Source organism: Dioscorea cayenensis, chromosome 4, assembly GCF_009730915.1.
Source record: "Dioscorea cayenensis subsp. rotundata cultivar TDr96_F1 chromosome 4, TDr96_F1_v2_PseudoChromosome.rev07_lg8_w22 25.fasta, whole genome shotgun sequence".
Lineage (NCBI taxonomy): Eukaryota > Viridiplantae > Streptophyta > Magnoliopsida > Dioscoreales > Dioscoreaceae > Dioscorea > Dioscorea cayenensis.
This window is the reverse complement of record NC_052474.1, coordinates 3,537,360-3,562,963: the sequence shown is the minus strand read 5'-3', so window position 1 is coordinate 3,562,963 and position 25,604 is coordinate 3,537,360. Positions and strand designations below refer to the sequence as shown.

General features: G+C 34.6%; 2 protein-coding genes across 2 annotated transcripts; one reads left to right on the top strand and one right to left on the bottom strand.

The window, feature by feature from the left end:
• Window positions 1-249: 249 nt before the first annotated feature.
• On the bottom strand, window positions 250-12,593 carry LOC120258992 (protein MICRORCHIDIA 2-like). The gene is made up of 19 exons (XM_039266503.1): window positions 12,385-12,593; window positions 12,223-12,312; window positions 11,192-11,226; window positions 10,902-10,980; window positions 10,725-10,814; window positions 10,040-10,115; window positions 9,267-9,345; window positions 9,051-9,179; window positions 8,241-8,339; window positions 7,323-7,424; window positions 7,088-7,237; window positions 5,945-6,037; window positions 4,671-4,722; window positions 4,462-4,573; window positions 3,150-3,400; window positions 2,651-2,709; window positions 1,887-1,972; window positions 740-782; window positions 250-604 (listed from the first exon to the last, which is right to left on the bottom strand). The coding sequence occupies exons 1-19, from the start codon at window positions 12,557-12,559 to the stop codon at window positions 500-502; spliced, it is 1,905 nt and encodes a 634-aa protein (XP_039122437.1). The 5' UTR covers window positions 12,560-12,593; the 3' UTR covers window positions 250-499.
• Window positions 12,594-14,605: 2,012 nt separating this feature from the next.
• On the top strand, window positions 14,606-25,519 carry LOC120258544 (V-type proton ATPase subunit a3-like). The gene is made up of 18 exons (XM_039265995.1): window positions 14,606-14,779; window positions 15,991-16,035; window positions 17,445-17,567; window positions 17,667-17,774; window positions 18,370-18,480; window positions 18,576-18,749; window positions 19,406-19,543; window positions 20,394-20,501; window positions 20,577-20,684; window positions 20,791-20,939; window positions 21,892-22,045; window positions 22,706-22,866; window positions 22,962-23,168; window positions 23,929-24,112; window positions 24,193-24,276; window positions 24,350-24,546; window positions 24,856-24,915; window positions 24,999-25,519. Exons 1-18 carry the CDS (start codon window positions 14,621-14,623, stop codon window positions 25,201-25,203), a joined length of 2,475 nt encoding a protein of 824 aa, XP_039121929.1. The 5' UTR covers window positions 14,606-14,620; the 3' UTR covers window positions 25,204-25,519.
• Window positions 25,520-25,604: the final 85 nt, after the last annotated feature.

Sequence of the window (25,604 nt, the reverse complement as noted above, 5' to 3'; positions counted from 1 at the left end):
AAATTGTTTTTATCTAATGATAACAAGATGTTTATCACTAAGTGACCATCGTTGCGTCCATCATTGTCATCAAATTGGAGCATGATATCAACTTGTTATATTTACTTTAATTTCAAATGTATCATGAACAAAGGATTAAATAATTTTGGTCAAAGCAATTCAAGACAGTGATATTTGAATAGCTCAATCTCTATGCGCAATTAACTCTGGAGGTATTTCCGGATCTCTTTTGTTAAGACACAAGAAAAGGAGATGCCTTGTAGGTATTTTATTCAGGACTATAAACTTGAGATCAGTTTCACATGTGCATAAGGAAGCCTTCAAACTGGCTTCTTACTAATAAAAAGCCAAAAAGAGTTGGGGAAAAAGAAGATAATTAACTTATATGGATGAATTCAAGGAAAGATGTGATACCAACCTTTCTAGCACTCGGTATTTACATTGGCAAGAAGTTATTGGCATCCAAAATTAAGCAGAAGCAAGTTTGAGCAGTGATACTTCACTGCTTAAGGATGGACTGTTGGTTCCTTTGATTCTCCACTTCTACAGTGAGCCGAGAAAGTTTTCTTTTCCATAGTGCAAGTTCTTGCTCTAACTCCTCAATCTGGTTAAACGAACAAGTCAGGAAAACCTTCTATTTCACAGCAAACCATGAGCGGGCTATATTACAAGTTCCTCATTGGTTTTCATATCAAAGCAAAATAATTGCTGGGCATAGAAAAACCTTGGAATTACATACCGTCTTTTTTAACTTTTCGTAGTTACTCTGAAGCTCTCCTCGCCTGTTCATATAAATGAATATTAGAAAACCAAACTGCTATCTATCATCCATGAAGCAATAGTTTTACAGACTTCTATAAAAACTCCCAAGTGTCTTTCTTTTCGATTAAATAGGATAATACCAAAATTGCAAGCAGGTTTGCTTTGCTTGTAATAGTAATTGAAGAAGATAACACAATCCAATGGTAAAAGTTCAGAGATTATGCTTCGTGCACAATAAGGCATAAGGGAATGCAGTTTGAGAATTGAGACTCCATTCACATTCTGGAGTCACGAACACCACCTCGTAGAGTCAGTCTCTTTGTGTGACAACAGGCCTTATTATGTGATCATCTCTATAAAGGACTACATCCTAATTGACTTTGAGTTGTAAAACCAAGTAGCCTGATAGTAAAGAAAATTAAGTTAAAATATAGTGACCACCCAATAGCTCACTTGCAACTACTGTATCTCAAAATTTTGTTGTCCTACATTGTGTTGCCTCACAACTCTTTGGCCTTGTGGCTTATGGAATTTACCGATGGCTCAGCTCTCTTAAACCAAACAAAGAAATAGCACAATTGCTATGCATCAAAGCTATTGGTTCATCATCAATATGCCTCAACCAGTTATTTCTGCAGAAGACTAGATCATAATTGGTTTAAGTTGTAACTATCATGAAGTATAGCCTAAGGTGGCCGAGAAGTCTAACAGAAAAGTGACACCATACTCAGAATGTAACATATACAGTACTAATCAATATGCATCAACCAACATCTCACAGTTGTATTGCTCCAAAGCCGCAACACAATTCTATGATACAGAATGGGTTAGATACCTGAAAGCATTCTAAATGGTAATTGGCTCAAGTCATGCATAATTTGTCTCAAGGGACTCAGCAGTCAGTCCGCTTAAGCTTTCCTATAACGTTTAACTTCAATTTACTGAATAAATGTTAACACATACATTTAGTTTGCATGAATGAATGGACATTTATTTGATCATATCACCAATGCCCCATGAACACAAAGTTAATTTCATAGTAACTCAATCAAAGATCTTAGTGCCTAAAAATAGATCAATATTAGTTCCAAACAAAAAATAAGTAAACATAGTTCAGATTCTACCTGACGAACAACTCCAGGTTTTCTTCACTAATCTTCTCGATAAGACTAGAATCCAGGACATCTGCAGGTACCATTTCTTCACATTCCTGGAAACAATTAGTATATGACAGATTTCTGCCTTAGTGTTCAATAAGCATTTGCCACATCAGAAATAACAAGGGACCGAATTTCACTAATTTTGGTGACAAATAAATGGGTATATTTAACTTTAATTTAGACAAAAAGCATCTAAACAGTAGTGTCTTAAAATTAATGAAAACTAGGGAATTTATTCATATTATTGAGGGCCACACTGAGATTGGGCATGCATTCCGGTTCTTGTGCTATACTTTCTTGAGGCCCATCCTAGTACAACGTAAAATACACATGAATCCAATCATGATTTTGAGTCCTCATCCTAGTACAACCTAAAATAAACATGACTTCCAACCATGATTTTGAGTCATCATCCTAGTAGAAAAATACACAAAGACAATAAGCTTCTTTGCATTTTGTTATTTTAGTTCTACCTTCGTCTGCAAGCAATGCTTAAAACATCAGCAAGTCAGACTGCATGTTACCAGCCTCTAATACAATATAGGAATAGCTAGAAGCATCATCTATCATGTGATGGGTTTCATGCAAAAGTGTACATAATTTCTTGACAAAAAAATTACAAGAACAGCGAAATAAGAAACCAAAAGAAAATAACAATTTTGCAAGTCACTATTTGATACTGCCAGCAACTTAGGTAAGAAATGAAGATCAGGAATTGTGAGTCTCACGTCAGAATGGTATGCGATAAGTGGAGCACGAGCTTTTCCAGAAGGAATTGGGCTTGAACCTTCAATAAACAAGAACTGAACATAAGCAATGTTTAACCACCAAGGGGATGTGAATATGATCAAATTAATGATTTAGGACTAAGTAGAGAACAAAAAATGCTAGAGAGCCACATGAAACAGAAGGAAAAAAACTACACCAAACGCCTAGTAAATCTTTGTGCAAGACAAGGATATTTACAAGTCTTAATGAAAACAGAAGTCCTGGCCGAAATTGTGGAGGATTAGCAAGTAGTGCACTGAAACAGATAGATGTCATTTGATAGTGTACCGCATCTAAGCAACCATGATCTAGATTTTGATAACATTGAGATAACATAAACAATTAATGCATACATCCCAGCAGTTAGAAGACCATGCATATTTTGTTGATTCAGAAATTCCTACAGCAATGCTCAGAAATAGTATGTAGCCTGTGACTATAATTCGAAGGGCACAATACCACTAACAGCAGCAAGCTCAGCAACATGGTCAGCAGTTGCCCCATGCAAATCCATTGGCTGCAAACTGGCTAATTCTGCCACTTGGAATTCTCTCTGTGCATTTGCAGAGAGCCCTATAATCGATTCACTATGTGGCAGTTCCTTTGCCACATTTGCTGCAGGTTCATGAGGAAATTTACCAGACTGTTTCTGCTTGTTTCGTATCTCTGGATTTCGAGATTGATATCCAATCAGATAGCAATTCTCTTTCCTGAAACAAAATAATAGATTATAAGATATTCACTGTCATACAATAATCTGTAGTATAACACCACCAAAAACTAATGTTATTATAAAAGCATGGCTAGGATTTAACATTGTTACTTGTATTACTGCTAATGTAACTGATTCACATTAACAACATGAAAGAGATAACTGAGACGCATAAATTAAGTCATTTGAATGATATGTACAGGCAAAAACAACATCAAACACATTGAAAAGCTAGAGAGAATTCTGCAGTTGGCTGCAAGGATCAGCACAGAGCAAGATGAAGTTAAGTAGGAAACGAAAAGATTTTACATATTCAGAAGAAGCCACATCTAGGAACAATTATATAAACTAATGACTCACGGCATGGCAGTCATATAAATGTGATATTATAAATAATGAAATGAGAAATGCCAGATAAGGACAATGATCTTGGCGAAGAAAGTGATCTAAGAATAAGCATCAATCCAAAATTTTAAAATTATTTGATTGAAATGATTGCGGAATCAAATAAGTCAAATATCTGCCAGTAAACCTAGTAAGCTGGTAGACAAAACATCATAATATCAATTTCTGTTGATAAAGCTTTTAATGGTTAATGCTGACAAAGCCTTCCAAAGGAATAAAGTAACTAAGTTTAAGCTTTTCATATGGTATGTACTCATTGATATGGTAATGTGATCATTTCGTATCATTATGGAAGAAATGTAATAAAGCAGAAAAAAGGACATACATAACTTAAAATGTGGTAAGAGAATCCAATTAAAAATTACCAGCAACCTTTTGTTGAGGGGGGTGGGGGGACATATTTTATTTAAACCTGGTGCATTACACTTATTAATGAAATCATAATAATACCAAAGACAGATAATAATGATAACTATAATGAAAAGATGGACACAGATGCCTAATTGCCTACGATCAATAGATAGAATGGTCGATCAAGATGCAAAATGATGGACAAATCAATAAAAAGAAAACAAAATACAACAACAGGACTAAGTACTAAGTTAGAATGAAATGTGAATAACAATAAAAAGCAAGGTGATTTTTTATGCATACCAATAATCAAGGACAATCTGTCTAAGTTTTGTTTCCAGACGAAGGAATAAAGGTGTTCTCTCAAAATCCTGTTTATCATGGGCTGGCTCAATAAAATTCGCCTCAAGGACTCCTGGAATTGGGCACAAAGAGAATAGGTTTCACATTGCTTTTAAATAACACAGAATATTTAAATAACTAAAAGGCATTCACTTCTGGTAAATGCATACCTAAAACATTCCTCCCACGACTAGAACCCTCTTGCAGAACTTTCCAGAACGGCTACATCAATACAGAACCACATTACATCTCATCACCAAATTCCAGATGCACCTAAAGGCATCTTATAAATATAAAAGCATACAAAGAATTTCACTGACCATTAAGTAAAGCTGAATGGAAAAATCACTTTATAAGTAAGGAAGTACCCCAGTGAAGAGGCAATAAGACAGGAACTGACCTACGATATCCCTATCTAGTCCTGGTACTAGCATTATTCTCAAAACGTGTTGTGGAAGCAAGTAAACACCATTTTTCGTGCCATAAATATTAAAAGTTGATATAAATGAGTTACACGACATAAATAGCATGCTTGGGGACCACACATGAGCATTTTATTTGACACACTAAAATTTGCAACGTACTAGCATTACAATTAAGTGACACAAAGATCCGCTAATCTAATATCCAGTAAATGTTCATGTATCTCAAAACTCTTGTGGAAATTCAAGCTTTCAGATAGTGAAGTTACAGGGTACAAAAATTTATGATCCACCAATTACTTACCCAAACATAGATTGCTCCAAATTATTTCCTACAATCCAATACATTAGGCTATTTTTCTCATAAAATTTTTGCTTATGTTTTGAACTCAATTTGTTGCTACTTTTTCTCCTTCCCTGCAACCAGATTACTATTACAATTTGTGGCTTTGAAGAAGAACAAGCACTCACACGCGTGCGCATGTGCTGCATACGGGCTCAGTTGTGTTTTTTTACACATGAATGCACCTTATACTTTTTTCCATCAACTTTAATGTAGAATTCATCTTATACTTTTCTTTATTTTCCAGCTGTGTGTGTACGCACGTGCATATTGACAGTTGGTGAAGGGAAACGTAAGTATATTGTTTTACACAAATTCAGTGAAATAAAATCATTCTACTAGGATATCCTATCTATGAAGTAGAAACAGTAACACATGGTGTATTCCATGCAATGTTCGCTGCATGGCCCTAACTCATGTTATATGCATAAGGATATCATGGCTTCCAACTAGATTTGGTTTCAGGCCATCAAGATTTACTTGATGGCTCTTATAATCATGCTAAGCATAAAAGTTTGCGCTAGCTCTAAATTGAAATTATATAGTAGGTGAACAAAACTTGTAAGCTGTTCAATAGGTAAGGTCCTCAAGCACATTAGCAACAAAATGGAATCATGGTGGAAGAATAGAAAAAAACAAATCAACACGCAAGATCACAATTACTGTGAATAAAGATTACCATGATGAGACGGTTTTTATGATACACATTGAAACCAAAAATACCCAGAATAGGAGCTTCCTTCGCAAAGCCCATGGTTATCTTCACCGAGGCCTGAAACATAAAGCATACAATACTTAAGTTTTATGATTAAAAAATAAGCAATGAGTAAAGGTGCATGTGTATGCATGATTCTATGAACAAATTATGCATTTTCCTTCACAGAAATATGATAGCAATCGGAAATGAGCTAATAAAGAGTAAATTAGTAAATTTTTCTATAGCAGCTGGGTGAATAAAACATAACACTGAGAAAACCTTGGCTCAGGTTCAATGACATGACACAAATTATTCAACAAGTTGATGTCATAGTGAGACAAGCATATAAAACAGAATAATTATGTCACTCTTGGCATCATGTAAGAGCATGTAACTTTATATGAGTTTCTTGATGTCTAAGGATTATATATCATATTATCATATGTAAATCTAAAGAAAATTTACTTGCATGATGATAAACAAGCAAAGTTGCTCCTACATTAAGCATTCATCTCATTAGAATTTGCTTGATTGAGGTCTAGAACTCTTCCAAACTCTTTATGGCATCACAAAGGGAATGAAGGCCAATCATGTAAATGAAAATAAATCTGACTAAAAAAATACCAATATGTGTTTTTTTTCCTAAAAACTCTCCAATCTTTTAATTGATTCTTACATAGCACTGCACTTGTGCTGGAAACAAACAAGTAATCTACAGTGGTCATGAAATATTATAACTGAATATCAAACCAATAAAAAACTAGTGCACATGCTAGAGATGAGCTATCATAATGTAATCCAATTGCCAGTTACATAAATATATTCTCACTTTGACTAATTTTGGATAACAATGGACAATTCTTTAAAAAACCAGATCAGAGGTCTAATCTTTGAATGCCATGCAGTCCCATTGGCTTGAACAGGCTTAAATGTGGAATGATCATGAGAACACTAAATATGATTCTTAAAATTCATCTAAACTTTTGAAGAGGCAATAATAACATGGAAATCTATTCAAAGAAAATTGATTACGGAATTAGGTACTCATGAAGGATGCACATTCTTGCATTGTACAAGAATAAGATAAATCATATTTTTGGAGAAAAACATAAGCTAATATATTACATTTTCTGAACCTGTAATGACTTGAGGTTTATAAGTCAAAACTTTGCGAAACTTTAACTCGTCAGCAATATTGAGCTGTTCAACAGGTTTCCCTCTTAATATAATCTGGAATTTAGGAAACTTTCGGAGATAAAGTATTGAAATGTATGCCTGCCAAAAAGCAAAATGAAGAGGTACATCTAGCTGTCTGCAGATGAATATCAGCCAATTGACAAAACAATACTGATGAACTCACCCGCAATGAACACCTAAACGTATATGATATATGTGAATGGACAATTTCCTTATGAGATTTTGAAAGGCCAGCATAGTTAGCATGATCCCTCAATACTATGTCCTGCATATAGGCAAAAGGAAGAACAGGAGATCATTGACACTGTAATATATTCATAACAAACTCCCATTAGATAATGGTCCTGCATCAGTTGATTAGTGAATTTGAATATGTGGTTAAGTCACTCATCCTATCAGTTTAAATTTTTTTGGTTGAATCAAACCCAAACCATGTGTTTGGTTTGCACCCAAGATAGTCTCAAGTCATATTGACTCAATTGTTTGCAATGTGGCTAGTTAAAAAGGTCAGCCCCAGCAAGGGGGCATATGAAAGCAACTAATACTACCATTACTTGGTAAACTGGAATATATAAGACATGATGTCACTCTGTCAGTTTAAATTTTTGGGTTGATTTGAACTCAGAATGTGTATTGTTCGCATCTAGTACTTGAGAAAGAGAGAGAGAGAGAGAGAGAGATGCAATTGCTCTAGAGAATCTTAAGTATGGAAATGCTGATAAATGTTAGTTTCCGCATAAAAAGAGAGGTAAAATGTTCTCAAGTCAACAATATAGAAACAGGCACAAAAATCTACAGAAAGTTGGGGTTCCATGGCTGAAAAAAGTTAAGATGATGAACTATAGCGTACACATCAAAGGTTCAATTTGAGGAAGCCTAATACATTTACAACTCAATAAAGCCTGCCTTGGCAGAAGTCAGGTACTATAACCTTATTAACATACAAAATTAATTAGAGAGTGATGGAAGAGAGTATAAGAAAGCATCACAGCATAAGTTTCCAGATATTAGAAGATTTAAAACAGCATCAAAGCCAATAAAGCACAAATAATTGTTTGCGACCATAAAAACAAAAGATTACCTCATCATCATCATTAAAATCCAATTCCAGGAGATCATCATCATCCATCCACAGGTTATAAATTAAAACTTGGGTTCCATGAGACCCTACATCCTCAAACTGCGACATCAAAGAACAAAATTTATTTATTTTTCTTGTGTTTAAAGCATCTCTGCTGATTGGCAAGATAAGTAATTGTTCCTTAAGATATACCAACTTAAATATTACCGAAAATAGGAGCGAAGCAGTGACTTAATAATCATTGAGGATCAATCCCATCATCCCTCAAGACCCCCCCTCAATAAATTTTTTTTTAAAGTAGTTTAACTTCAGCATTTATCTTTTTCGACCCCTGTTAAATTATAAAAGTCACCAAATGTACACAATGATTGCTGCCTCACATCGGATATCAGTTTTACATTCAATTTAGATGATAAATAAACTTATTACACTAAACTTAGAAAATAGTTGCAGGAAAATATTGTAAATCATTTATGAGGCAACATAGAATTGCATTAGTCAAAAAGTTCAGTTACACAGTCAAGAGTACAAGAATCTCATACTGCACAAGTAAACATTAGAAGCCAAAAAAGTATTTTGCATCTGAAGTTATAAACTAGATGTAAGGCAAAAACCACCATAAGAAAAAGGAAATGAGTTTGCTCTAATCAAAGGCATTGGTTGAGAAAGTAACAGGTAAAGAAAAATGAGAAGGAATGAGAAGAAACATGCATGTTGGAAGATAGGAAAAAAGCCAAATAGACCCCATGAAGTGACAGATGTAATATGAATAAAAAAATAAAGAAATGACCAGAAGGGAATGTAGAAAACCTGGAGCATAAGCTCCTCCCTAGTGGAAAAAGGAGACCAGTCAAGAATTGTCTTTAAGTTACTGTCCCAATTATCCTGTGATCCGAAAGGTAATGGTATTGCCTGACCATCTAGAATCTCAAAATGGACCTGAAATCCCAATCCAATAAGCATATAAGTTCATCATAATTCCTTGCACAAAAATTCAAAGGAGGAACTTGGATAAGCAGATCTTACCGTAGGGACAATAATGTCATCCTTCATTGTTCTTCTTAAATATGTATATGATAGCAAACCGATGCTTTGCGTCACAGAACTAAATGCTCTCAATAAAATTTAGTCAGGGTGACTGATAATTTATAAAGAAACTAAATATGAATAATCTGTATAGCATAAAAAAAGAATAATGCTTAACTCTTAAGCTTCAGATCAAAACAAAGCTAGTTCCTAGAAATTAAACCATATGATCTGATACACATGAAATCATAGTCAAAATAGGTATCCCAGATTATTGCCAATGATTAGAAGAGGACATATGCACAACAGAACAACTATGAAAAGTTATACTGCAAACCCAAAAACTGATGGTTATTAGTTCATCATAACTGAGAGCATTTGCTTGCATTCTTTAAGTAGGACACTAATCTAGTATTTATCCAATATGATTTATGATTAACAGATACAAAACCTATTCAGGAGTTTAAGAGCATTGAAATTTTGTCAAACTAAAACTTGCAGACAGTTCACATAATCAGAAACCAGGAGTAGAGATAAATGAAGAGCATTATTATTTATTGAGGAGGCACACATTTTAGTTACCAATAATTTAGATTGGTTCAAGGATCGCAGGCAGGAGCTTTGCCAAAGATCATAGTTTGGCACTTTGAGCAGGTTAAGGAACATATCAAGCTTCTCTAATCGGTTTGTAAACAATTAATTTCAACCTCACCAATATATGATGGTGAATATCAAGAAACTGGACTATATTAATTTTAAATAACAGAAATTACCTCCCACGATTTGCCCTAGTGAATACAATTGCATCAGCACCTAAACGCATTGTGCTTGTCTTGAAGCCATTTCCGTCTACACAAGAAGCAACACGTCAACTAACATTAAACTTATAAAGCATGTTGCAAAAGTATAATTGAAAAGAAGATGCTTGCTGTCAATCAAGAGAAATTAAAAATAAGCTCAGCTCCAGCAAACACTGTTTGAGAATATGCTAGCTATTAAGCAAGAGGAAATTGGCATAAGCATTGCCGGAGAGGAGACTTAGATGGAAAAGACCATGAACTGACAAGACCTTGATCAAATAGAACCATGTGAAATTAGGAATATCAATCATTTATCCATTAGAACAGCAGAAGAGTAAAAGTAGAAAGCAAAAGAGCAAAACTACAGAAAGACCATAACTTCTGCTGAACAGTCTAGTACTATAGTGAAAGTTATAGTAAACAAAGCATCCATTTGAAGGACAATTTAAGTGCTTTCAAGGTATTGGAATTTGGAAATAAATGCATAATAAATTCAACATATAGATGACAAAATGGCAATTTACATTGTTCCCAAGGTGTTGGAAATATAAATATAATAATTCCAAAGGCCAGACAACCAACATGTAATTTACATCAATCCTGAGTATTTGAAATAAAACCACAAGTTCAAAGTCTAGATGGTATAATAGCAACCTACATTGCCCAATGGTTTTCTTTGACCCCTTGGATGAGAACCCCAAGCTCATGCATCGCCGAATGCCTTCTGGGTCCATACCCCCTCCATCATCTGCAAAAGACCAAAGATGGGCTAAGTTTGTGACAACATCCTCATTGATTTCCCATTCATTCGCTGTTAACTTAGCTTGTCACATACCTTGAATAACCAGCATAGGACTATCATCTCTCGGATTGTTAACCTTATCCACAATCACAAAAGTTGCACCATTGCAGATCTGGAAACACATGCCATTTAAGAAAGAGAGAGATCATATAAGCCAGAAATACACTGACAAAAAATGCATTTCCTGTTAGTAGTAGTATGCATAGCACAGATTTGGATGTCATGCTGATGCATTCTAAATGCACTTCACGCAGTACAGATCTTGATCAAATATTGTTTTAAGATTGCTTCATCTAAAGGAAAATTGAGGGCTCATGCCATACCTCATCAACAGCATTGTCAAGTAGCTCAGCAACGGCTGCATAAAATTTCAAACCAATAAAATGATGAACAGCATTCAATCAAATCCGATAAATGACTGGCTATATAATCAAACATGAAAAATTCACGTCTAGTCAAATACATGTAATAACCGAATGCAAAGTTGTGAATAAAATCAATCAATCGAAAATAGTCATATTTCATATTTCGGCTCTATAAAATAATCAAGAGAGTAATTTTAAGCAAAATATTAATCAACAGCAACGACAAGAAGTCATTAGTACCAACTATTTGCGGTCGGCTACAGAAATCCTTCCTTTCCACATTGCTCTATCAAAGGCCAAAGGACTAGATAAACCAAGCATCAAGCAAAATATTAATCACAAATGCAATATACCATGATACTCAGTGGATGCATAGATGCCAATTGAACCCGGTGTTAACAGATTCTCCTCCACAAATTAAATGAAAACACTGGAAATATATCCTTAAGCATCTGAAGCTGATATCAAGTGTTCTAGCAGTACAATAAGAAAGAAAGAGAAACTTGGGCCAGTTCGTCAGATGGATTAACTCAAACAATATGCTAAAATGAAGCAATGACTGTCTCTACTAGCAGTGAACTCGAGATTAAAGTAATGTGTTGCACTACAAATTTTTTTCCTTGATTATTTCATTTTCATTGGGTGACGAGACTTTTCTTGAATAATTTACCCAAATTTTTATTTGAATCTTCAGATGAACAATAATCAGGTAGCAAACCAAAGCATATTCACTCTTTGGATATCCTCAAACAAGAAAGTCACCCTTTTTTCCCCCATTATAACACTAATGAAAATATCTACCAGAAAAAAAAAACTAAACCATAGACAAATAGACCTAGCAGCAAAACCTAATAGCAAGGAAGATGAAATCCTCCAAACCCCTGTGAAATCCTCGACCAAGGTGCCTCAGTTGGGCAATAAAATAAACACTACGTGCAATGACGACGCTGCTTAAATAGAATCATCTCCGAGAAAAAAAGAAAACAAACCTCCAAACGCCCACTTATGCGACGTCGCATTGGTGTGCAAGAACTTTGGATGAACTCGTGCCCGCTCAAAATCCGACGAATCTAAATCCCCTGCGAAAACAAACTGATAAACAACAACCCGAGGAGTTCCTCATCAAAGAGGAGAAAGAAGAAGAAGATCACCTCCGAGAGTGGAAGAGGAAGCGGCAGTGTTGACGTCGAAGGAGCCCGCCTTCCAAAAGCTCCGGCATTCGAGGACGGGACGGCGCTGGCGTCGGAGCGCTTCTTGAGCTTGTTGCCCCATGGAATTTCTCCGCGCCGCTGCCTCGCGACCTATTTGTTCAAAATGTCTTTCCATGTGCCATTGTGCCTTCTTATTCAAGACTTCCCAAACTTGGAAATGTGGTTTGGTTGGGGTTGGTATGGCTTCAGACTTCAGTAAAAGCCTCTGTTTTGGACCTAGATTTATTATTATTATTCAATATATGTAATTTAATTAAATTTAAAATAAGGTAATTATTAATTAAAATTTTGGAATTAATTTGTATTTTTTAAAAATTAGTGGGATAAGCTAAACTCAACTTGGTGTCTTGTTCAAAGGTTTGAGTTAATTTGAGTTTGAAATTTGTTTTTGGAGGATAAATCCCACAGATTTATTATTATTATTCAATATATGTAATTTAATTAAATTTAAAATAAGGTAATTATTAATTAAAATTTTGGAATTAATTTGTATTTTTTAAAAATTAGTGGGATAAGCTAAACTCAACTTGGTGTCTTGTTCAAAGGTTTGAGTTAATTTGAGTTTGAAATTTGTTTTTGGAGGATAAATCCCACATTGATTTTGATATATATTTTTGGCTTTATTAAATTAAATTTATTTTTAAAATATAAAATGCATAAATATCATTTGTGAAAAATCAATCATCACTGATTATGAAGCACCTCACTGAGGACTTGAGCGCTAATTGATTCAAAAGCCGTTGCCTATAAAACTAGTATTTTTACTAGCGTGTCGACTTATGCTATGGGTTCATGTTATGGCTATGATTATTTACATTTATTATGTTTATTTTAAATTTATTTTTCACTGTCTATGTCATTACTAGAATGAGCAATTTTAAATCTACTAACTGATCTTCTTAATTATCTATCGAATTAAACGAGGACTAATGTTGTAAATCAGGAATATGATGAAATGATGATTAATAACTAATTTGATAGTTTTTAGACGTCAATTAATTTGATGTTAGATGGTGATAGTCTAAATCAACTTGTTCCTCCGTTTAATCATAGCAAAAACATGTACTTTATTATCCATCAAGAATAATCCAATAGTATTTTTTGACAAATTTTACTTGAATTTGGAAATAAAATTGGAAATAGTTCAACATGCAGTTTTTTTTTTTTTTAAAAAAAAGGGGAAATTTAGGTCTTTTATGCTGGATGCTAAAATATTTTAGCTTTAAAAGTATAAATAAATATGCAAGCTTGGGTCAAATGGGCTAATGCATGTCAAGTTTTAAAAAAGGTATATCGTAGTTTGCAAAATATTTTAAGGTTGGCGCTTTTTTAATAATTAATTATTTTAAGAATTGTATTCCCAAAAGTTGGCCCATATATATAACTAAAATAATAATAATACTATTCCCAATAAAACACACTTCTGGATGTCATGAAGCAGGAACTGCAGTCTATGCTTAACATGATGATGTTTAAATTAACTCTTTAAGAAAAATGACCGGTTTATATTTGTAAGAGTTACAAGTAATATCAAACTGGCAAACTACTTTTTTTTAAAAAAAGCTAAATTAAGGATTTTAATGATTTTATTATTCTAAAAAACACGATAAAATTTGTCCAATAAAATCATTTAAAATTGTAAAATTAGATTATGTTTCCTTTTGTGTTTAGGATCCATGAGTATTGCAGATTCTTAATAATAAAGAAAAAAAATCAAATCATGAAAAATGATGGAAAATGATTATCAACCAGGCAGTAATTACAGTATTAACATTGAATTATCTGATTTTTAAATTTAAATGGTGAATAATTGGAAATAAAAGACTCTACAACCATCAAAGGCAATCAATTGCATCTATTAATATATTAATTAATTATATTTCTAAAAAAAAAAAAGAACAATTATTGATTATTTTGAAAAACCAAACATTTTAAAATCTTATTAACAAGCAGGTGAAAACAATTGTCCACGTTATGATATTCTCACTCCTTTTTATCGGGCTAATCATTCACACTCGTGAAACACCTTCGGCATCATGACAATGAGATAAAGATGTCTTTCTATTGATTAAATGGGGTAGGAATATCAACATCCGTAGCCATAACCAATCCGCTGAGAGGGAGAGGGGGAGAGGGTGAGGGAGAGGGAGAGGGGAGAGGAGGAAGGGGAGGGAGAATGGCGGGCCACGATCGGCGGCGAGGGGGAGGGTGCTGTCCGGCGATGGATCTGATGAGGTCGGAGGAGATGCAGCTTGTTCAGCTGATCATACCCATGGAGTCCGCTCACCGCACCGTCTCCTATCTCGGCGACCTTGGGTTTCTCCAGTTCAAAGACGTAATCGCTATTCCTTTATATCTTCTTGCTATCGTATTCCCTAATTTGATCAATGAGACCCTTGGATGGCTTTACATGTGAATCTTTGAATTTGATGTTCGACATTTGTTCTTTGAATCCAGGGTCTGCTTTGTGCTTTAATTGGAATTCATCGTAGATTTTGCATGTATTTGATATGAGAAAATGGGCGAGATTGGTCTTGGATATGATTCTCATTCTGCTTTTGCTTGTTCTTTCGGCATTATCTATACGTGCTATTTGTTGGATAGATGAGCCTTCTTGCATTGTTGAATGAGCGGGATTCAAAAGGAAGTTCTTGACTTTGGAATGCAAATGAATCATCTTATGTTCCTTATAGAGGGTTTCTTTATTCTTGTGAATATTTCGGATAGATGAACCTACTTGCATTGTTGAAAGAGCAAGGTTCAAAAGGAAGTTTTTGATTTTGGAATGCAAATGAACCATCTTGCATTCCTTACAGAGGGTTTCTTTATTCTTGTGAATATCCCGAATAGCCTTTTAATTATTTTGGAGCACTTTGTAACCCACTAATGGCGCATTGCTCCATAAGCAGAACCCTTTTCATGGCTATTAATTGTACAGCATCACCTTTTTTTTCATATTGATTTGTTTATGCCATTCTTAACAACTGTAAGAAAACTTGCTAATGAATCAGTAGGCTTGTTTTCCTGTTAACTGCATAATTGTTTTTGCAATTTGTGGTTTTAATTTATCAATACATCCTTCTATAATATCTGCTTTTATTCTTTGAAAACTGCTGCTAAAACGGTCTTCTTATTATGTTGCTTATTATGATTATAGTTTTGAGAGTGCAATTTTCAATTTTATGATTGATTGAGGGTACAACCTCAAATTTTTTTATGACAGCCGCTTCAATTTGTCATGTACTGTTAAGCTCTATTTATTGTAGTTATTTTGATATCTGTTTGTTAATATAGCTGAGAGGATTCAATCTGTCAGATTGGTATCCTAGTTTTCGGCTGCTAGAAGTTCTTATCTATAATGTAAATTTGGCTCACTGGTTGGCTGTAGTTTTCATTTAATTACTCATGAAATGATAGCTCATTAGTTTGTGCCCATGTAATCAGCAATGCAAGATAGCTCTTTCTTGAAATGTTTTTGTGCCTGTTCCATTTTGCTTATAATTAGAATTGCCACTTATTTTTTGCAATAATATGTTTCATCCTCAGCTAAATTCAGATAAAAGTCCTTTCCAACGATCATTTGCTACCCAGGTAATTTTTATTTTATTGTTTTTGTGCATATCCTCTGGCATATAGTTTTGTTCTTGCATACTTTGATGTGGTTTTTATTGAAGTTATGTGTTATCCATTTAGGAGTTAATGACACAATCTTATTTTATATAGACTCAATTAGAGTAATGATTGGAATTATTTTAACTGTGTCTTCACTATGTTTCCCTAGCACTGTTGTTAGTAGGAGCATATGTTAATTGCAACTTGTATGTGGTATATGCTTGATCATCTACTTTTGTGATATTTACACTTGCAAATATCTCAAGTAGTTCAATAGGCAAAGCCTTAAGAGTGCACACATCAATGAAAGCCATCAATATCTTAATATTTGTGCTCCAGATATGTGACCATGTGATCTTTATTAATTGGACGTGATTTTACATTTCTGCTTTTACGATTAATAATTTGTCCATGAATATGAAAGAAATCTATTCCCTAAACTTGATAGTGTTTGACTTGATGACGTAATAGGGTTTAGATACAGCTGACAGGTTAAGTAGTTATAGTGAAAAACATGAGCACTTTGCTCTTCAATGCCAAGATGCCAGACCGGTGCTTGGTTTAGGCATTCTTAGGTGACACCTTGATATTTGAAACTATACTCTGCTATATAGCAAGCATTTGCATGTATTTATGCAAAAGTTGTGAAATAAAGGCTCTATAATTAAACTGCGCTTTATTGCTTTGTATAAAGCTCTTGTTTTTATAATTACACATACTATTTGGCTAATAGGGGTGTTCAAGTAAACTGGGCAAACTAAAAAACTGAATTAAACGGAACTTCAAGCTCCAGTGCGGGTTTTTTTTTTTTTTTTGTTCCAGCTTTATATTTACGAACCAATTTAAATTTCAGTCTGGACATCTAAAAATTTGATTGAATCTGAACTGAACTGAACTTTCTTTTATCAGGCTCAAGTATGCCTTCTTTTTCTTGGTCAAAATCCAATGCATTTAGACCAGATTCTTGAGAAATGAGTTTTCAAAGATTTTACAAATCTTTAAACATTAAAAGGCCACATGAAGGAGCTTATGTACTATTTTCAATATTAAATTTATATTTATATTCTAATTGTAAAATAAATACCAAAGCAAATCAAATCAATCATATTCTTTAACATAATTCCCGTTTGGTTTAGCTTGGTAAGTTGAAAAACCAACTGATTTGGTTTAGGTTGAAATTCCCTCATAAACTAAACCAAACCGAACTGGCAACACCACTAGGTTTATGTTCTTTTACTTGGTCCAACACATACTTTATTTAGTTGACGCTGATTTGGTTTAGGTTGACATTCCTTTATAAACTGAACCAAACCAAACTGTCAAGACCATTAGGGTTTACTTTCTTTTGCTTGGTCTACCACATACTTTATTTAGTTGAATTTCTGCAGATAAAAAGATGTGGAGAGATGGCCAGGAAGCTACGCTTCTTCAGGGAACAAATGACAAAGGCTGGAATATCTCCTTCAGCAATGCCCTTGCCACGAACTCATGTAAATTTTGATGACCTTGAGGTAAATTTCATTTCAAGCGATTACTATACAGTTCTTTCTAAAGCAGTCTTACATATGCTATTTCTGTAGTAACTTTAATCACCATTTCATGATTTTCAGATAAAACTCGGGGAGATTGAAGCTGAGCTGGTGGAAGTTAATACAAATAATGAGAAGTTGCAACGAACTTACAATGAGCTTTTGGAGTACAACCTTGTTCTTCAGAAGGTGTGGCCATTTTCATTAGTACATCCTTTGTTATTTAATTTGAAATCCATGTTCTAGATCCTTTCTAGAGTTCATATCTCCAGTTAGATGCTCTTTAAGATAATCTGCCTTCTTTTCAAGCTATTATGTTCAAGTTTGACATTTTCTATGTCACCTTGTTTGTATGGGTGATCTTGTCTGTATCCATGCTTGGCTGATTGTTTTAACAGACCTTTCTTGTGATTGTAACCATATGGCAAGAAAACTATTTGATTGGCAATTTGCTCTATATTACTATATAAACATGAGAAATCTTGGTGGAAGATGAGTAACTAGTATAAAAAAGGAATTAGGGAGCAGCTGGTATCTTAGTTTGCAAAATTCTCTCGTATATTTATGTTTTTGTGGTGGATCAATAAATGGGAGCACAGGGCATTTATTTTAAAATTTGAGGAAATGTGTTAGTCAAGTACAGCTTACATTCATGTCCACATCCTTATTGCATGTGAGTATTCTGTAGTTACCTTCCGTGTCCGCCTAACTGAAACAAGGGAATTTCATCTAATATGCTGATTTCATGTGAGTATTTTTATTGCTTCCTGTGGCATTCTTTCAGGCAGGGGAGTTCTTCTACTCAGCTCAAAGTAATGCTACTGCTCAACAAAGAGAAATTGAAGCACGCCAAGTTGGCGATGGTTCCCTCAACAGTCCATTGTTAATGGAGCAAGTACTTATTTGGACAGTATATTTATTTATTTTTGTTCATATTTTATCTAAAGGCTCTTTCCAAGTAACTAAACTTTATGCTTTTGTTTCTCCAAGGAAATGTCAACAGATCCATCAAAGCAAGTTAAACTTGGATTTGTCTCTGGTCTTGTCCAGAAAGAGAAGTCTATGGCTTTTGAAAGAATCTTGTTCCGTGCTACCAGGGGTAATGTTTATCTGAGGCAAGCTGAAATTGATTATCCCGTCACTGACCCAGTTTCCGGAGAGAAGGTTGAGTCCTAGTCCAACCGTTTTGTGTTCTAAGACATTCAACTGGATGCAAATTTCGTTTAACAGCTAAGCTATACTTATCAAACAAATGACTTTTGTCATGTTCGTGCATGGCCAATTTTTGTATATAACAAAATTCTCTGATGTTTTTCGACCTAGATTCTTTGCTTATTGCTTTAAGTTACATAGTTGTCATGGGAGGCTCGTTATCCTGTATTGCCTATGTGCTTGTCCACTACATGTGATAAAATTAGATTCATGAAGTTAACTAATAATGGGGATGAAGTTAACTGTCAGGGAAGCAGAACTAGAACCTCAAGGAAGTAGTTTGAAGCCGGCTTTTGCTTTCAGTTGTGTTACTTTTATTAAGAAACTCAATTTGTTAAGATGTTTATCAGTATTATGTGCATAAGAATGTCCTTGTGCATCTGTGGCAGAATGCTAAAAGAGTATTAATTTGTTCTCTTGCCTATTTGAAATCTATCAATTATGAGGTAGTCTCCAGCTTTGCTTAGACACCTTCTAAGAGCCATATTATATGTGAATGAAGGAAATCGGATCCCTCGGGTATTCATTATAATCTTTATCACTGTCTCCTTTTGTTTTTGCCATAATAAACATGCATCAAGTTGGTTTTTACCTTCTTAATTCCACAGGTTGCAAAAAAGGTTTTTGTGGTCTTTTTCTCGGGAGAAAAAGCAAAGATGAAGATTCTAAAGATTTGTGAAGCTTTTGGAGCAAATCGCTATCCATTTACAGATGACTTTGGCAAACAAATGCAAACGATTGAGGAGGTTTATACATCCGTTCCTTTTGGTTCTTTATTTGATATTCTTGCCCTCCTGTTTAAAATCTTTGTTTTTTTGGTCCTGCTTCTTGTATTTGATCCTTGCAGTTAATGATTGAACTTCAACTGTTTAAAATTAGTTTCAGGAATACAAGTATAATTTCTCATTATAGATGATCAGTATTTTCTTTGAATAGTTTGTGAATTTTGTTCTGAGATATGAGATTAAATTATTTTACATCCTCAATATTTTTACTAATATTTATGATATCTCTTCTTTTAAGCATATAAGTAGGCTGAATTATCTATTTTTTGTATTGCATTTTTGCATGTGTACTGATTCCACGTAAAGATTAGATCTTACAATTATTATGGCTGTCTTGGTTTGCTCTATCACACAATGATTCCATTATACCTGAAGTGTGTTTTGCTTTGAGGAAGATGAGATCCATGCCTTTTAATTAGAATCCGCAGCTCTTTTCATATCATCTTTTTGGATAAATAATAGCAATTCCTCAGCTTAGGTTACTGTGAACTTTTCTCTGCTATGGTTTCCTATTGTTCATGTGAAGTATAAGCCAATTTGTCTTCATATGCACCTATGTTTTCAAGTTTATGTGAATCAAAATTGATACATGCTTTGAACTTCACTTCAAAAATCTGTTATGATTGCCCAAACAAGGTCACCCTTGAGGCAGACTGAATCTTTTAGTTTTGTGTTTCCATCATGGAATTGTCAACCAAGTCCAAGTAGATCATTATTTGTTTGATGTGCACTGAGACTCAAATCTTTTTGTGTCTGTAGTGCATTTTTGTGTGATGTGATATAATTGAATCTGGAGTAATTGAATCTTCAGGTTGCAGGGAGGCTCAAAGAGCTGAAGACGACTATAGATGTTGGATTATTTCATCGTGATAAGATATTGAAAAGTATTTCGCATCAGTTTGAGCAATGGAATAATTTGGTAAACTGATGCCCCTGATGATGTATATACAAAGGCATATGACAATCTTTTATCATGACAGTGTGAATGTTGCAGGTGAGGAGGGAGAAATCCATCTACCACACATTAAACATGCTCAGTCTAGATGTTACAAAGAAATGCTTAGTTGCTGAAGGATGGAGCCCTGTATTTGCAACAGGCCAGGTGTTATGCTACCATGCTTTGATCTTGTTTTTCCTTCATGCTAATTTATATCTTTGATCCCCCTTCTACTAACAATCATGTGCTTTATTGGACATATATTGTACAGATTCAGGAGGCACTTAAGCGGGCAGCAACTGATAGCAACTCCCAAGTTGGTTCTATTTTTCAGGTTCTGCATACAAGAGAACACCCGCCTACATTTTTCAGGACAAACAAATTCACTACAGCTTTTCAGGAAATTGTTGATGCATATGGGTGAGCTGCAACTATAATTGACTAGATAATACTTAGATAAATAGACAGAAAGAAAAATTTAGTGAGGAATGAACTTCATCCAGGACCTCATCTTTTAAAGATGATTTGTCTCTCCCTGTGGAATTACCAGGGTTCAACACAAATAAAATATTTTCAATAATGCAATCTTTGGATCTTGTTTCTGTTTCTTATTTGAGCAAAGCGTGCGGCATAATACATCTTTTTAGGTTCATTTCTGATTTCCAGAATCAGGGGTTTATTCTTGACTTGAGAACTTAAAATAATTGAAATTGGATCTGATTACAACTAATTAGTTATTTTGCTTTCTTGCATGCATATTTGAACTATAGACATACTTTATGCTCACAGGAAATGCATATGAATGACTTCTGATGGTACTATTATTGTTTCTCTAGCTATGCTGTTTGTGACCTTGATATTGTTTGATATTTTTTGTGATCTTGATACAATCTACATATCAATTGATGCTAATTGCAATAAAACCAGATGTTTAGATAGTTAAAAAATGAGGTATAAAATTCTGTGGAAAAATTGTCATCATTAGTTTTAAACAATGTTGTCATGATCTAGTTTCTCTATTTGGTGCATTGATCAAATAAAGATATGTTGCGGAAATCGTAGACTTCCCTCCACCAACTCATTTGTTTTTTAGTTGACAGCCAGAAACATTGGCAGTAGATAATTGTTTTTTTCAAGTGGCTATGTTTTCAGGGCTATTATTTGCATCTTTTGTTGACCTGAGAAGGAATAGAGTAAAATTATTCTATGACATATTATTTTTCTCAGTAGCTATTGAATGCTAGGTATTCTTTTTTGAAGCTTTATTGCTTCAGAAAACTGGCCAGTGAACTCCCATGGCCCCGAGGCATAACTTTATCTTTGTTTCGGGCTTAGTTTCTATCTTCTAATATACTGTCTTAACTTTTTGTAGTGTGGCAAAGTATCAAGAAGCAAATCCTGGTGTATATACCATTGTTACATTTCCTTTTCTGTTTGCGGTCATGTTTGGCGATTGGGGTCATGGTTTGTGCTTGTTAGCTGCGACATTGCTTCTCATAATTCGAGAGAAAAAGTTATCTAGTCAGGTTAACTTCTGAAAGCTTTTTTATTTGCAAATACTCTTTATGCTTCTTTTTGTAGCTTTGTTGATTTTTGTTGTTTTATAGTTGTCATCATTATTGGTGTTATCTTTAAGGCAAATCTTTGTCATAGTGGAAATCACATTTGGGTTTTGTTTGTCATTTTCTCTGTTATCCTTACTGTTGCAGTAGGTGAACTTCAAGCGTTGTGCCAGGGTAATTACCTTGTGAAACACACTTGTTTATTGCATGATTTGAGTGGTTCTAATCAGTTTACCTTAAGTCTTGAATATGCAAAATTTGAGGAGCCAACTTTGTGTTAGGATCAGGACATGCTATCACAGTGCTCTTCAAGGCTTCAAGCCCTTCATTTGTTCTTTAGGTAATTAGGTGTTCCTGTCTGTGATTCATTTATCAGCAGACAACTGTTAGTGCAACCAAAGCCTTGTTCTCATACCTATGAATTTTGATAGATCAGCCTGTGACTAATTCATAAGGCCAATTGGTATAGTGCAGTTTTTAAAGCACTCTATTGTTGCAGGCTTTATGCTCATTTGATGTTCTATGAATTTTCTTCATTGGTCCTGCCACTTGCTCAGCTTTATGCTAGTTCAATTTTTTATGAATTTGATATCATTGAGGTCTTTTTGTACTTGTGACAAGCAGAAGCTCGGAGACATCATGGAAATGACCTTTGGTGGTCGATATGTGATCATGATGATGTCGGTATTCTCAATTTATACTGGACTGATCTACAACGAGTTCTTTTCTGTCCCATTTGAGCTTTTTGGTTCATCTGCCTATGCTTGTCGTGACGCTTCCTGCAGGTGTAGTAGATGCTCTCAGAGAATGTTTCTGATGTTTGTGATGTATAAGTGTGCCTTTAACTATCTGATTATTATTATTATTCCTTTTTATTTAGGGATGCTACTACTGAAGGCCTAGTTAAGATCAGGCGTACATATCCGTTTGGTGTTGATCCCAAATGGCATGGCACACGTAGTGAATTGCCATTTCTTAACTCTTTAAAGATGAAGATGTCAATCCTTCTTGGAGTTACACAGATGAACCTTGGCATTTTCCTAAGTTATTTCAATGCGAAGTTCTTTGAAAATAATATTAATATTTGGTGAGTGCATCTTAGTTTAGAGCCCCATTGTATGTTTTAGCATTCATTCTTGAGCTGCATGATACCTTATCCATCTTAACAATTCATTCTTGTTAATTCTCTTATAACATTTGCTGGACTGGAATGTGTTTACCCGCGGAAGACTTTGATTGCAGTAACTGTCGACTGAAATGTTTAAGAAGCATAGTAATCATCTGAACATCCTTGTAATTTACAAGACAAAAAAGTAAGAGTGTGTGATCTCCCATATGAAACTTGTAATAATTTTGTTTATAATGGAAAGAGTGATGGATGTAACCTTGGACTTTTCAAAATACATATTTGCAGAATCTTGTCCAAATTTGCAAATCAATCTCTTTCTGATTTGGTTGCACTGTGATCTGCATTATTGGAGGCTACACTACATGGCATTTAATGTTTTTTTTTTCCTAAATTACGCAAACATTTACTGCTATATTACGAATTTCATCCGTGTTGCTTCTGTTATCACTAGTAAAATTTAAGTCATGAAGATCTAGAAACATTGCATGCACATGTCCATTGCTTCTTTTAAAATGCACAAATTGTGATGATGGGCATGACTTCCAAGAATCCTCAGTTCATTCAATTAAGTTTGAATTCTGCTCAAAGTTATATTTTAAAAGTATCATAGATGGATTGGTGTTCATTCACCTCAACCACAGCATAGTTCTTTTGACTTGGCCACTGTTAGAAGTCCGACTTTGAATTGTGATTTCTATTTCCATGAATTTTCTTTCAGGTACCAATTTGCTCCTCAACTGATTTTCTTGAACAGTCTATTTGGTTATCTTTCACTCCTTATTATTGTCAAATGGTGCACTGGTTCGAAAGCAGATTTGTACCATGTAATGATATACATGTTTCTTAGCCCAACGGATGATCTTGGTGAGAATCAGCTATTTCCTGGACAGAAGACACTTCAGGTGTGTTTTACATATCTGCCAAAGATTTGTTTTATTCATGCACTATTTAGATGCTGCTCACTATTTTGTCCTTATATCAGCTTGTGTTACTCGCTCTGGCCCTTATATCTGTTCCTTGGATGCTGTTTCCAAAGCCCTTTCTTTTGAAGAAACAACATCAAGAAGTATGTTTGGATGCCTAAGTTTGTTACTTGTATGATATTTTTCTTGGTTATCATGTGCATGCTGTTGCTGCAGAGACACCAAGGCCAAGCCTATGCCATGCTACAAAGTACAGATGATGACTTGCTTCAAGTGGAGCAAGATCATGGCTCTCATGAACATGAAGAGTTTGAGTTTAGCGAGGTTTTTGTGCATCAACTCATACATACAATAGAATTTGTCCTTGGAGCAGTTTCCAATACTGCTTCATATCTTCGATTGTGGGCTCTCAGGTAGTTATGCCACTATTATTGCTTATCAAGCACTTATCTATTACTTGCTTTCTCCATTTGATTTTGCTATTGCAAGTTATGTTTTCTCAAGATATTATGTTCAACAATTGTTCTGTGTATAACATGAGTATGATGATGGTCTTGTTTTGATCTGAAACTAGCCTTGGGAACAACTGTACTCTTATAACTGTTCATCCTTTGTGTTGCCAACCTAACATATTGTTTATATTTCTATTTTCATTGAACAACACATCTGGTTTCACCAGATGCTGACTGGGTTTCATCCTGGTTTTGTTTGTTTCCCAACAGTCTTGCACATTCAGAACTGTCAAGTGTGTTCTATGAGAAGGTCCTTCTTCTTGCATGGGGGTATGTGGTCTTCACCTGCTTTGTATCTCGTATTTCATGTTTCTCTTGGTACGACTAAAAGGAGTCCTGCTGTTGTTGATCAGGTTCAACAATATCGCTATTCTGATTGTTGGCATCATCGTCTTTGTATTTGCCACTATTGGTGTCTTGCTCGTGATGGAAACACTCAGTGCATTCCTACATGCCCTGAGACTTCATTGGGTGGAGTTCCAGAGCAAATTTTATGAGGGAGATGGGTACAAATTCTCTCCATTTTCATTCACCTTGCTTTCCCAAGAGGAAGACTAGTCATTACATACCTATATAGTACATCACTTATAGTAATTTGCAAATCAAAAGGATATTATATATCTTAAAATTCATAATCCCCCAGTTATAATAGAGGGAAAATGTCTTCAGCCTGTCATTTGGGCAGTTCATATAGGAATAATGCTGTATTTTCTCAGTTGTTGTTGTTGTTGTTGTTGTTGTTGTTGTTGTTGTTGGACCCAGATGTCCTCATTCTTGATTGCGTGGGAGATCATTCAAGTTCTCGTCTTCCATTGTAATATTGTAATATTGTAATATTGTTTTAAATCAGACGTGTGCTCTTGATAAATTAAAATTACTTCATTTTTCGTTCAATAAATTAAAATATTTCTCATGTGTTATAGCCTGAAGTTGGAGCGTGTGAAATCCTTCCGCACAAG

What these genes read in the sequence shown, in the direction of transcription:
- LOC120258992 (XM_039266503.1), bottom strand. Translation starts at nt 12,559, where the DNA reads ATGGAAAGACATTTTGAACAAATAGGTCGCGAGGCAGCGGCGCGGAGA. An exon ending in AAAGAAAACCATTGGGCAAT is followed by an intron (nt 10,116 to 10,724) that starts GTAGGTTGCTAT and finishes CTTCTTGTGTAG; the next exon opens with ACGGAAATGGCTTCAAGACA. An exon ending in ATGACATTATTGTCCCTACG is followed by an intron (nt 9,180 to 9,266) that starts GTAAGATCTGCT and finishes TTGGGATTTCAG; the next exon opens with GTCCATTTTGAGATTCTAGA.
- LOC120258544 (XM_039265995.1), top strand. Translation starts at nt 14,621, where the DNA reads ATGGCGGGCCACGATCGGCGGCGAGGGGGAGGGTGCTGTCCGGCGATG. An exon ending in TAAATTTTGATGACCTTGAG is followed by an intron (nt 17,568 to 17,666) that starts GTAAATTTCATT and finishes CATGATTTTCAG; the next exon opens with ATAAAACTCGGGGAGATTGA. An exon ending in CTGTATTTGCAACAGGCCAG is followed by an intron (nt 20,685 to 20,790) that starts GTGTTATGCTAC and finishes TATATTGTACAG; the next exon opens with ATTCAGGAGGCACTTAAGCG.